The sequence below is a fragment of the Erigeron canadensis genome, chromosome 6, assembly GCF_010389155.1.
Source record: "Erigeron canadensis isolate Cc75 chromosome 6, C_canadensis_v1, whole genome shotgun sequence".
NCBI classification, from domain to species: domain Eukaryota; kingdom Viridiplantae; phylum Streptophyta; class Magnoliopsida; order Asterales; family Asteraceae; genus Erigeron; species Erigeron canadensis.
In genome coordinates this window covers 33,109,618-33,121,904 of record NC_057766.1, presented here as the reverse complement: position 1 = coordinate 33,121,904, position 12,287 = coordinate 33,109,618, and the positions used below count along the sequence as shown (strand labels likewise).

Genomic DNA, 12,287 nt, shown 5'->3' with positions numbered 1-12,287 from the left:
GTATCCCTCCGTCGCTGAATTGGCAGGTTAGTGTTTTAATTATACTCGGCTCTGACTCCCAAATCATCCACAATATCACATCAGTCAACATCTTACTTTTGCGTTACTGATTTTAGTTTCTTTGCGTTACTGATTTTAGTTTCTTTGCATTTTCTGTTTTTAAATTTTGCATTTTGACGTTTATAAAAACTTGGTTTATATGCTTGAAATCGCTAAGCGTCATGCTTGCCTAGGCACTCGAATCTTCAAGAATGTCCTTGGTTCATGTTTAATTTATAAATGAAATTCAAGTAATGACATTATACTTGACAATTAAAAAATAAGCAATCAAATATTTTAAAAAATAAGCAATCAAATATTTTAGAAATGACAATTCGACCAACTAACCAAATAATGTCTATTTGGGTTAAAGTTATTATTCTATAAACCAACCTTTATGGTTATGGCTTTATCTTTAAATTTAAGCAGCATGGCTGGATCAGTGGTAAACATTTTTGCCTTTGGAGACAGAGGTCATGGGTTTGATCCTCGTCCCATGCAAAGGTTGGAGGGCCTTTTCTACCATTTAGGTAGAAACTGGAAACAACCTCTCTACTTAGGTACCGTTGAGGTATTGGGGCTCAAAACCCGCGAAAGACGGCACTGAGCAGTTCCTTTCTTTTTGCTTTATCTTTAGATGTCGCTATAAATGAAAGGGGGGTGGGGTAAACCAGTTACCCAACGCCCACTACAAAAACATGGGCAAGAAAACTCCAACAAGCGCATTTTCATATCCCTGTATGGCTGTATCACAAAAAAAGGGAACACAACTACACAAGTATAAATATTAAAGAAAGAAAAACCAACAAGTAAATCCAAGTAGAAGCATCAGTATGATGGGTGTCTTTGTTGAAAGCTTTATTTTAAACAGAAAACAGACGTAATCTGTTGATCCCATTGTTTGAACCGTCCGAAACAAACAAACAAACAAAGCTCTTATGGTCTTATGTAAACAGTTAAAAATATAAAAACTTGCAACTAAATAGACGGACATTTCCATGAAGTTAAGGTATCTGATGCTCTCATGCTGTTGCAATCTGGACCAGTGACTAATTATTTATTGTTATATAAAAGTGACAAAGAAAAGGAACACCATGAGATGCAAACTCTAACATAGTAGGAAAATGTTCATGTAAAAGTTACTAGGAACACTGTCAGTATACACGAGCTAAAGCTAATAAAGCTCTAACATTCTTTGTGACCTCGTATTTTTTATACATTACATGTATGTTCAAAGAAACGCATCATCTCAATACTTCATGTTTTTAATGCTGGAAGCTAACAACGAACTTGAATAAGTAAATAAATTAGTATTGCGTAATTTTAAGTCGTTATCTGAAAATGCATCATTTTAAAGGTTAGCTTTAGACCTCACAAAAACTGAGACCCTCCTTTTCAATTTTTCATTATCTTTTGGTAGTTTCACACAAAGGGAGACACAAGTGCAAATTTCATGACATTTTATCATTCTTTAAAAAATGCAGTATAACACTATAGTTTGCTAGATGACTAAAATATCCCTTGACAGTAAAGGCCAGATTGGTTGTAAAATCAGAAACGTAGAATACAACCAAAGGATGATTCCATGACCAGAACAGAGTAGTGACAACTAAACTTTGTCTAAAGCTCTATCAATTCATTGGAATCATCGTGTTGGACGAAAGCATAACACGCCCAAATAATGCAACACTTTTTATATATAAACACACACATATACATGTAGCAGCATGCATTCTTGCAGGGTCCACACTGGATCAACAAAAACTAACACTCCTAAAAACTTAATAGAAGAAATATAAGAAAGCATAATGGCATTAATTGCAGTAAAGATTGAAGAGAATTCTCTACGTCGGTCTATTAAAATGGTTGAAAATGAAGCCCCAGAACCAAGGCGTGTGAAAAGGCGTAGAAGAGATCTTACATTGGATTGCAAAAGTCAACAGTTGCAGACAAGTCAGCAGACGGACCAAGCGTCACCATCCACTGTGAAAAGAAGTTCTAAGTTTCGTGGTGTAAGCAAACATCGATGGACAGGCAGATATGAAGCACATTTGTGGGATAAACTTTCCTGGAACGTTACACAGAAAAAGAAAGGAAAACAAGGTAACTCCATTTACGCTCTTCAGACTTTATTTTCTTGTATTTCTTTTTTGTGGAAGAAATCTTCTAACTTCGTTTTTTCCTTTTCCTACTTCCATCGGCACCGTGGATGATATCTTTGGACCAAACAGTCTATCTTGGTAAGTTCTTTTTGCAAAGCCGTCAGCAATAGTGTCACTAGTAATTTAGATTAAAGCTGGATTATTGGACCCATTTACTTACAAATGGATCGACATTATGTGTGTTCTATTTCATACGGGTCAAATCGGTTAAATACAATGTTTTGGCTAAAACTGTAAACTATCAAACAGGTTGAAAATTGTAACTCTAATTGTAAAAAACCTACTAAATCATTTTATTCGCAGATTTATAAACAGATTACTTTTGTAATAATATAGTTACTGTAATCAAAACTTATTAACTATATACTCTAAAAATTGAGAAAAAGTGGTGCCGGGTCAACCCACCCAGATATTTTGACCCGTTGGCCAACCCCTGGCCTGCCTCTCTTGCCAGCTCTAATATGTGGGTCAACCCAGGAAAGCATGTTTTTCAGCTTATACTAAAAAGTAAAAATTGGCTCATTTCAACCCAGGTCCATTTAGACCCGTTACATAACCCGCCCGACCTGCCTATCTTGGAACCTCTATTTTAGATCATAAGGTTCATATATTTATTTTGATCATGACTCAGGAGCTTATGACGAGGAAGAATCGGCAGCCAGAGCATATGATCTAGCTGCCCTCAAGTACTGGGGATCATCAACTTTCACTAATTTTCCAGTATGGGAACTAAACTTTAACAATTTTAATGTTAACATATCAGTTTGAAATAACTACTTGCTCATTAACCTCTAACGTATGTGAAGGTATCTGATTATGAGAAAGAAATTGAAATAATGCAGAATGTAACAAAGGAAGAATATCTAGCCTCACTAAGGAGGTATGTTTTTCTACAATTATAAAAATTGTACAAAGATCCTCCCTAGTTATAAAATCAAGTTTTTGCATTTTGTTTGTGTTGGTTGTTACAGGAAGAGCAGTGGATTTTCAAGAGGAGTTTCAAAATATCGTGGTGTGGCAAGGCACCACCACAACGGAAGATGGGAAGCCCGAATTGGAAGAGTTTTTGGAAACAAGTATCTCTACCTTGGAACTTATGGTAAGTTAACAAAGCAGACTGAAATCACAAGTAATTTATAACGACGATTAGAGGTGGAACTTTTGACTCGTTCACTTACATAGAAGGATCAATTTGTGTAACGTATGGTCTCAAACAGGCTGCCAGACGCCTAAAAACTTGCCAAAAGCTCGTTCCTAATGAATAAAACCCTTTTAGATATCTATATATTTAGATTACTGTCCAAACTAATGTTTATAATCACAAGTTATCTCATTTTAACATCTATAGAAAGTTTTAAATTTGGCAAAAAAGTGTTTGCTGGTCAACTCAACAGGATCCGCTTTGTATTGATCTGTACTGATACTACTCCATTTCATCATGTAACCTTTTTTCCCTGATACCCAACACGACCGACCCACTCTTCACATTACCTCTGATGATGATATATACTTAAATAATTGGATTATTGGTGTAAAACAAAGTTTTTTATTCGGTGCATCAGATAGTAATAAAAAAAGTTGAAAACTAGTGTTTATGGGTCAACCTAACCTGACCCGTTTATTTTTTTCCATAACAGCAATGACCCATTTCAGAGAGTACCTGCTTTTTCCCTTTACCCAACCCAACTAATTCACCCATCTTGCCACCTCTAAGGATGATAAATGAAAAACACCCATGACCAATTGTAATATGAAATGGAAAATATGAATTACTAAAATCGTTGTACAGGCACCCAAGAAGAGGCGGCTCGTGCTTATGATATAGCAGCAATTGAGTACAGAGGGGTGAACGCCGTGACCAATTTCGATTTGAGTACTTACATCAGATGGTTGAAACCAGGAACACAAACTCCAGCTGCCTTTCAAGAGCCAGAGACACAACCAGAGCTAACTGTTACACCTTTTAATAACTTTGGTTATATAGAAGAATCAGAGGCACCGTTCCTGGATTATAGTAACTCTACAATTGAAAAGGCAAGCTTACCTCAGAAACAAGAAATGTTTGAAACCAACTTTCCGTTTAGTCCAGGCAAAAAATCATCTCCAACAGCACTAGGACTGCTATTTCAGTCATCGATCTTCAGAGATCTCGTCCAGAAAAACCTAAATGGCTGTGACGACGAAGATGATGATGCAGAAGAGAAGAAAGAACCACAAATGGTCAATGATGAAGAGTACACCGGATTATTTTATGAGGCAGATGCTACTTTCCCATTTATGATCTCCCCAAATTATAAGCTCTGATTACGTGTATTTGCTGAACCATGTGGTTCTTTTTGACATATTTTAAGTCCCTTCTACCCCAATTATAAAAAAAATGAGGGGGTTTTGTTACCTTTCACATGTAACTATGTAAATAAATTTCCTGAAAACTGAAGAGCTATTGCAGGAAGAACATAGTTAATTTCAGATGTTACAAGGTCAAATTATGTACTACACTGCTCAGTTGTGTACATAATATGTACCAAGGGTGCACAATATAAGTATAATAAACAGGCAAGAGCTTTACAAACGAATTTGTAAGCATGAAATGAACTTTGGTTAGTATCCAGTATGTATACATAAGAACAATGAATATCCCTAGAGACACGAAAAGAAAACACACACACAATGCACATAAAATGGTATTTCAGCAAAGCAAACTAGGAATGGCTCAAAATCTCGAGATGCATAGTGAATCGCAAAAAGATCATGATCAGAGGACCTCAGGTAATATAAACGCATTTCAAAGTCCAAATGTGACAACGAAAAATCTTCCTTATCGATGTATTTAAAGTTAAACAAAATCCATCTTAAGTTTATTGTCTCTGATTATGGGGAAAATCATTATCATGTAGACTGTAACAAAGTAGGTAAGAATTTTACAAACAAAATTGTAAGGCATCTAAATATCATATAATGTTACTTTTGTTTCACTTGTTCCATTTTAAAGGAAGAGTGATAATATTCAAGTGGGGTATCAAAGAATAGGGAAAAGTCATAATTATGTAGACACTAACTAAGGAGGTAAGGCAACATTTTTACAAACAAGATTGTAAGGTCTCTAAATATCCTTTTCACCTGTTGGGATTAATTTCAAGTGGGATATCAAAGTATAGGGGAGTGGAAAGGTACGTTAATAATGGAACATGCGAAGCCCTTGTGGCTTGTAGGAAGAAAATTTGGAAACAGGTATCTCTTATTCTCTACCTTGGAACCTACGAGAAGCTAACCAATTAAACTTCAACACCTATTTCAACAGATATAACATGATATGATTACCGGTGCCTAAGCCAAATTTTCCACATCTAAACGTGCCCTTAGAATCCAAATTGTCACTAACAATCAATGTATAGTTATCAAACAAGTACCTAGACGTATAAGAAGTAGTCGAAAGAGAAAACGAACAAATACTACATTCCCCCATATCAACATCATACTTGTTAAAACTCAATTTTTTATCATCAAACAACAACCACGCTCATCTTTCAGATTCTTCTCAATTAGTCCAAAATCCAAACCTCTGGAATCAAATTCTGGGCCATGTATATGTATAAACTGCACAAGTAACGAATTTTCGAAAGGAACAGAACAGGGATTCTTAAAGCCGGAACTAAAAGTACCTTATAAGCACTATATATCAAAGAAGCAATGTCAGCAAGTAAAGCTTTTTGTGACTTAGGTCTACCATGCAATGCAGTTAAAGGATGAAACTCACCTTTTGGCAAAACCCCATCACCGGATAAAGCCGGCCCGTAATCGACAGGTCCGGCGCTCAACAGCGACATTCACTTGTGTCAAGGAAACAGAAGCATTTGCACTAGATGCAAACCATTTATGGTACACCACAAATCATTTTCGTTATACCTTTGTTAATGAAAAGATGAAGAGAAGGGCAAGGTACTATTCATCAATTTGGAGAACCTGGGCTGCTGTTAATATACAACTTGCATGGCGGTGTTACATTTTTGGGACAAGGGGGGAAGCAGCGAGTAACCAGTCCAGGAACTCGACCCGACTTCAACATTATGCTGCCATGTTTATGTCACTTAGACCACATGACCACCTTGAATGACAAGAAAGTATAACAATTTTACACAGGGTAAATAATCTCAGCACATATTGCTCTTACGTGTAATCCTGCAACTATTGTTGTAATGTGTAATGTAATGTTGCAAAACAATCAAATGTCCTAAAAAAATGTATGTTTTCTAACAATCTTAACCTGGTTTTTATCGTTTCATGAGTCTTGTGTCTCATTATCTAAAAAGGTGTATGCATTGCGAATGGAATCAACACAAGATACTTGTATCTACTATTATAACTGATAATATGTAACATCATTGTCTCATGTTATTGAATTGAAAACAGTGATTGAAAACAGATGAAGTGGCAAAAGAGAGCATACTATTTTTGTAAAAGTATCATTTTTCTGAAATCAAATCAAACGAAATTCCATTCTCCTGAAGTCGATCTTGAAGATCAGTTGGGCCAAACACGATGCCGGGAGGATACACGCCGCCTTTCGGAAGATCTTGGCGGTGCTTCAGAACAACCAAAGCACACTGAATCAAAATGATGGGAGTAGTCAAATACCCGATCTCAGGTCCCATCACTCTCGTAATGATCTCTGTATCAGGTGCATTTCCGCGAGAAGCAAGACTGGCGTCACTAAAGCCAGCGCCAACAAACCACATCTTGAAAGTGGCACTTGCCACTTCCTCCTCAGTTGGACCTGTCTTCCTAAACCCCCCAAAACTGAAAACCGAAGGGAATTTCAACAGAAGCCACCTCCCAAATGAGAAGCTCCCCAGCAGCCCAATTGATATTCCGACCAGAATGAAGCCAAGGACACCCACAAGCTTCTTGGTGGCAATCTTAACACCAAAATGAGCAGGTTTAACTGTCGCCCAAAAGGCTGCTCGTTTCTCTGCCTGTTTAGGATCTTCATTGACACCCTGAAGACCAGCAGGGTTGTCAGTAAGGGCTGCCAGTGTTCTCCTAACCACAATAGCATCTGCAGATGGTAGTTTCACCGCCCAAAGCCCGAGCTCTTTTTGGTTTTCAATAGTGGATCCTTTTACAGGACCAGGCCCCGGAATCTGAGAAAAAAATGAGCACAGCAAAGAAATCCATCCATCATATTAACAAAGTGAAAAAAAGAGGGCAAATTACACAGAAATGTATCCAACTTTATAACATTAGCACTAATCAACGTTTCAAATACTGTTATTATATGTATTTGACAAATCAACAATGTATTAACATATATGCCTGCCACATTGTATTATAGGTACATAAAATAGCATGTTTTATAAGCAGAATACATACAGGATAACTTATTTTTCAATTCCAATACATACAATATCAAAAATGAGTAAAGTTAAATACTTTTTCGTATAAATCACCCAACCAAAAAAGAGTCTTACCAAAGGTCGAGATCGTTTGGGTCTAGACCGTCTTAACGCAGCCAATTTATCAGCATTAGCCACTCCCAAAACCGCAGACTCAAATGTCCCAAAGTTACCAACAATCGTTTTATCCGATTCAAGACTCAAATAAGCCTCAACCCGATTCGGAACAGCAGGGGAAACAAACTGTCTAGAATTAAACATAAACCCAAATTCAGCCGGAACCGAATCAAACCCACAAGCAGAAACCACCAAACTCCCTTTCTCAACACTTTTCTCATGATACCCAGCTTCCATTCTTTCCATAAATTCCGGTTCACCACAAATATCCAAATAATCACAACCTGCTTCAACACAGGCATTTACAACAGGTTCACCATAAAGACGAAATGGGCCCACACAGTTGAGAACAAGCTTAGCTTGAGATGCCATACGGAAAAGGGAAAGTGGGTCAGATGTGTCTGCAGTAATGAGTGGGATATCAGTTGGGTAAGATGGGTTGGCCCATTTCAGGGTTTGGGTCAATTTGGATGGATTTCTGCCTGCTAAAGCTAGAGTTTTGAGAGGGGAATTTTGGGTGTTGAGAAATTTAAGGGCTTCTCTAACAACGTATTTGCCTGTGAAACCAGATGCTCCGAAGATGACGATGTCGTATGTGGGTAGTTGGACTTCTGCCATGCTTTTTTGTTTTAACTGGTTTTGCTAATGAAAAATGGTGGGTTTTGTTAGAATTGATATCAGTGGGTGGTAGTTGATATATATATTTATGGGACGGTGGTGGGGCTTGGTGAATGGTGATGATGCAGGTGAGAGTTAGACTGCAATCAAAGTTTTTTTTACATGCGGGCTTCAATTTTTAGTTTCCATTAAATTATTTTAATTTATTAAGGTAAACTGGTAATTTTTTTAAAAAAAATTATTGGAGACATTTTTTAGCACAATTGGATCATTTCAAGCTAATTTTCATGTAACACGTTAGAAAAGGGAGCTCAAATTTTTATAAAAGAGTATTAAAAAAATAGTTGTGCCACTGGTATAATCATACACTTTTAATTTTTTATAAAATATGTTTCGTTTTTTTTTTTTTTAAATATCTATATATACACACATGTAATAATGCTCAGACCCGTTCAATGGATGTGTAATCTCAAGATATATAAATCTTATAATAATTGTGAAACAAAAAGTATATGAACAATATCACAACTTAATGAATATGAAAGCTAAAGAAGAATCATATGAAAATTAACTCCATATAGATATTGATTCAAGTTTACCCTTTTTTTTCAACTTTAGTTAAATAAGAAGAGAAACAAAAATATATGACCAATATTACAACTTAATTAATACGAAAGTTAAAGAAGAAACATATAAATATTAACTTCATATAAATATTGATTCTAGTTTATCTCTTTTTTTTCAACTTTAGTTAAATAAAAAAAGAAACAAAAAGTCTAGAGTATATAATTTGAAAAATACATAACAATTCTCGAACGTTTTGATTTTTTTTCGAATTATTCACAAAACGGAGTCGTAGATAATGGTTAACATATGTTGGCTTATAAGATTTTTTTTATAAAAGTCGTTCATTTTTTATTAAATAAATATTTAAAAAAAATAGAGGATTAATAAGGAGAAAAAGCATTAGGCTAAAGGAGGAGGATTAGGGGTGTAAGTGTACCCTCAACCTCCTCTTTTAGTTATAATAAATTTTAGACTCGTGTCCGACACTGGACACGGGGTTTACGATATTATTAATATTAGATATTCATACATTTAATTCATAAAAACTTATAATTTTGAAAATATACGGTTCTAAGTGTTATACTTTGCAAGTTGTAGTACAATAACCACATGTTCGTCACTGTCATTATTAGCTGATACATATTGATGGGGTTGTTTGTCGTTGTCAATCCACAAGGCACATGCTACAATAATTTCTCTATTATATAACTTTTTGAAACCAATTGTACTCATAATGTGATATTATTATGAAAGATTATTAAGAATTAAAATATAAACATACCTGTGATCCTGTACTTGACATTTAAGTATATGTGTTTGATCATGATACGACCCATAACATGAATATGTTTATTTTCAATCACTCTCCTATGATAATTAGATAACAATTATGATTGTTTTCATATTGTTTGATAACAATTAGGACTTTTGATTTGAATGACAATTGTAACTTTAAATAATTAAATATAAATACTTTTTGTAACGTTTTTAAAAAATTTAAGAAAAAAATTCTCAAATTGATGGCTAAAAAAAAATAAATATAAATTAAATATTTAGGGTTGAAAATTGTAAATTATTGATGGAAAACAAAAAAGTGTAAATTAATGAGAATTTTTCTACAAAATAATATAAATACCAATATAATAATATATTTGGATAATGATTATTAGGATTTTTAATTTATAGTTAATCTAAATGATGACATAAGCGAGAGTCAATTTGATAAAATTGAACGATTTGATTGGTTAATAAGTTATTAATTCAAATGTCTTATAGTATATATTAAGATTAAGATTATAGATATATATTCTAGTTTTTTTTATTTTAAGTATTATTATTTTTTGGGATTAAAATGAACTTTAAAGGTAAAGTTGAGGATTCTAACCATTGGATTAAAATCAAGGATTAAAATCAATGGTTAAGATTAAAAAGTCACATTTGAATCTTAACCATTGATTTTAAATCAAGGGCAGGATTCTTTAACTTTACGTTTAACTTTATAGTTTCATCCTTTAATTGCATTACATGGTAGACCTAAGTCACTTTTGGATCGCATATATACAGGTCATGATCAAAAGACCTCAAGTAATATAAACCCATTCCAAAGTTGATTATGTGGCAGAAGCTTTTTTTCACCACCATGGGCAGCTATGGATTCAAGAACATCAATCGCACTTGTGATGGTGTAATTCAAAGACGTTACCAAAACATTCCTTCTAGCAGCATCCTTTCGTATAAAAGATAACGTAGAAAGCTCTGAAAACGGGACAAATGGGGTATGTCCAAGTATGATAAACCAGTAAAACCCGTCCAAAATCATCTTCTGGAAGCTTAGCTAACCTCTTAATCTCATCTTGTGACTTAGACAATGTCTAGTGAATACGTTTAGAATCCAAATACTCGCTAACAATCAATGTATAGTTATCAAACAAGTACCTAGACGTATAAGAAGTAGTCGAAAGCGAAACAACAAATGAACAAATGCTACATTCCCCCGTATCAACATCATACTTGTTAAAACTCAAAGTTTGATCATCAAACAACAACCCACCCTCATCTTTCAAATTCTTCTCAATTAGTCCAAAATCCAAACCTCTAGAATCATATTCAAGGACATGTATATGTATAAACTGGACGACTAACGAATTCTTGAAAGGAACAGGGATTCTTAAAGATGAAACTAAAAGGACCTTATAAGCACTATATATCAAAGAAGCAATGTCAGCAAGTAAAGCTTTTTGTGACTTAGGTCTACCATGTAATGCAGTTAAAGGATGAAACTCACCTTTGGGCAAACCCCCATCACCAGATAATTAAAATCGATCCACAAGTACCGGTTTTCTTGGGCGTAAATACTTCCAGAACATTTAGTAACATCAACAGATGATTCACCAGTATCTAGCTGTATATCTCTAAGCATATGGTTTACCTTGAGAACCCAAGTTCAGAATGTAGATAAAGATTGTATCTTTATTATGGGGTTTTTCGGAATCATAATCATGGCGGATGACGTCATCAATTGAGGAATGAGGGATGGAAATGAGGGGGGATCTGAGAGAGGAAGGCGACGTGGCGAGTTGTGATTGGATGGTGGTGGAAGTGAGGGATTTAGGCGCGAGAGAGAGAGATGTGGATAGATGGAGAGTGTGTGAGAGAAAAATAGTTAGTGTTTGAAAGAGAAGGGCTGATGACGTGGAAGTGATCGGAGTTTGGGGCGAAGGAAGACAGTGGGCGGATGAGTATGATTGGAACGGTGAGGCTTTCCGGAGCAAGGCTCCTCTTATGAAGCGTTTTTTACTTTTCCTAGTGACACGTGGCTAAGAGGAGTTTCTCACTTTTCAACGGAGCAAAGACTTCTATTTCCTATAGGCGTTCCTTACTTGTAGATATAATATTATATATTAAATAGGACAAAAAAGTAAACAAAAGGAGTACTTGTTGCAGGTGAGTAAAGATAAAAGGAGTACTTTTTGCAGGTGGTCACATTTCCAACTGCTTTTTTCTTCTTCAAATGGAGCTTCAATTTTTTAACGCCACACCCTCTTTCTCTCTCTAGAACGCCTTTCGGGGCAATGTTCTAGGCGTTTTCGGGCGTCCCGGGGCGTTTTGGAGCAAAGTGATATATATATGGCGCCTGGCTCCTAATAGTCTGAGATGGACGAAGGATAGTAGGGGTGTGGTGGACCCGTAGTAAGGGATTTTTTGTAGGAAGGTGGGACGTTGATGGTGTGATTGGCGGGAGAAGAAGGCGTCTAGGCCTAAGATTGGGGCAGATATGGTGGTGAAAAGGAGGATCACGGCGGTTATGAATTAATGATGATGATGGTGGAGTGATTATGAAAGGAACAAGACTCGATAACTGAAATTATGAGCAAAGTTTTTTTTTTTTTAA

The 12,287-nt window shown here is 35.5% G+C and overlaps 2 protein-coding genes across 2 annotated transcripts; one reads left to right on the top strand and one right to left on the bottom strand.

The window, feature by feature from the left end:
- The first annotated feature begins 1,847 nt into the window (after window positions 1–1,847).
- On the top strand, window positions 1,848–4,505 carry LOC122604742 (ethylene-responsive transcription factor WRI1-like). The gene is made up of 5 exons (XM_043777611.1): window positions 1,848–2,142; window positions 2,833–2,921; window positions 3,008–3,081; window positions 3,173–3,300; window positions 3,991–4,505. Exons 1-5 carry the CDS (start codon window positions 1,848–1,850, stop codon window positions 4,503–4,505), a joined length of 1,101 nt encoding a protein of 366 aa, XP_043633546.1.
- Window positions 4,506–6,532: 2,027 nt separating this feature from the next.
- Window positions 6,533–8,392, bottom strand: LOC122603351 (probable mitochondrial saccharopine dehydrogenase-like oxidoreductase At5g39410). The gene is made up of 2 exons (XM_043776026.1): window positions 7,670–8,392; window positions 6,533–7,342 (listed from the first exon to the last, which is right to left on the bottom strand). Exons 1-2 carry the CDS (start codon window positions 8,327–8,329, stop codon window positions 6,665–6,667), a joined length of 1,338 nt encoding a protein of 445 aa, XP_043631961.1. The 5' UTR covers window positions 8,330–8,392; the 3' UTR covers window positions 6,533–6,664.
- Window positions 8,393–12,287: the final 3,895 nt, after the last annotated feature.

Excerpts from the sequence above, each read along its gene's own strand:
- LOC122604742 (XM_043777611.1), top strand. The coding sequence starts at position 1,848 with ATGGCATTAATTGCAGTAAAGATTGAAGAGAATTCTCTACGTCGGTCT. Across the intron at positions 2,922-3,007 it reads CAACTTTCACTAATTTTCCA|GTATCTGATTATGAGAAAGA; the intron begins GTATGGGAACTA and ends ACGTATGTGAAG. Across the intron at positions 3,082-3,172 it reads TATCTAGCCTCACTAAGGAG|GAAGAGCAGTGGATTTTCAA; the intron begins GTATGTTTTTCT and ends TGGTTGTTACAG.
- LOC122603351 (XM_043776026.1), bottom strand. The coding sequence starts at position 8,329 with ATGGCAGAAGTCCAACTACCCACATACGACATCGTCATCTTCGGAGCA. Across the intron at positions 7,343-7,669 it reads CCAAACGATCTCGACCTTTG|ATTCCGGGGCCTGGTCCTGT; the intron begins GTAAGACTCTTT and ends TTTTTTTCTCAG.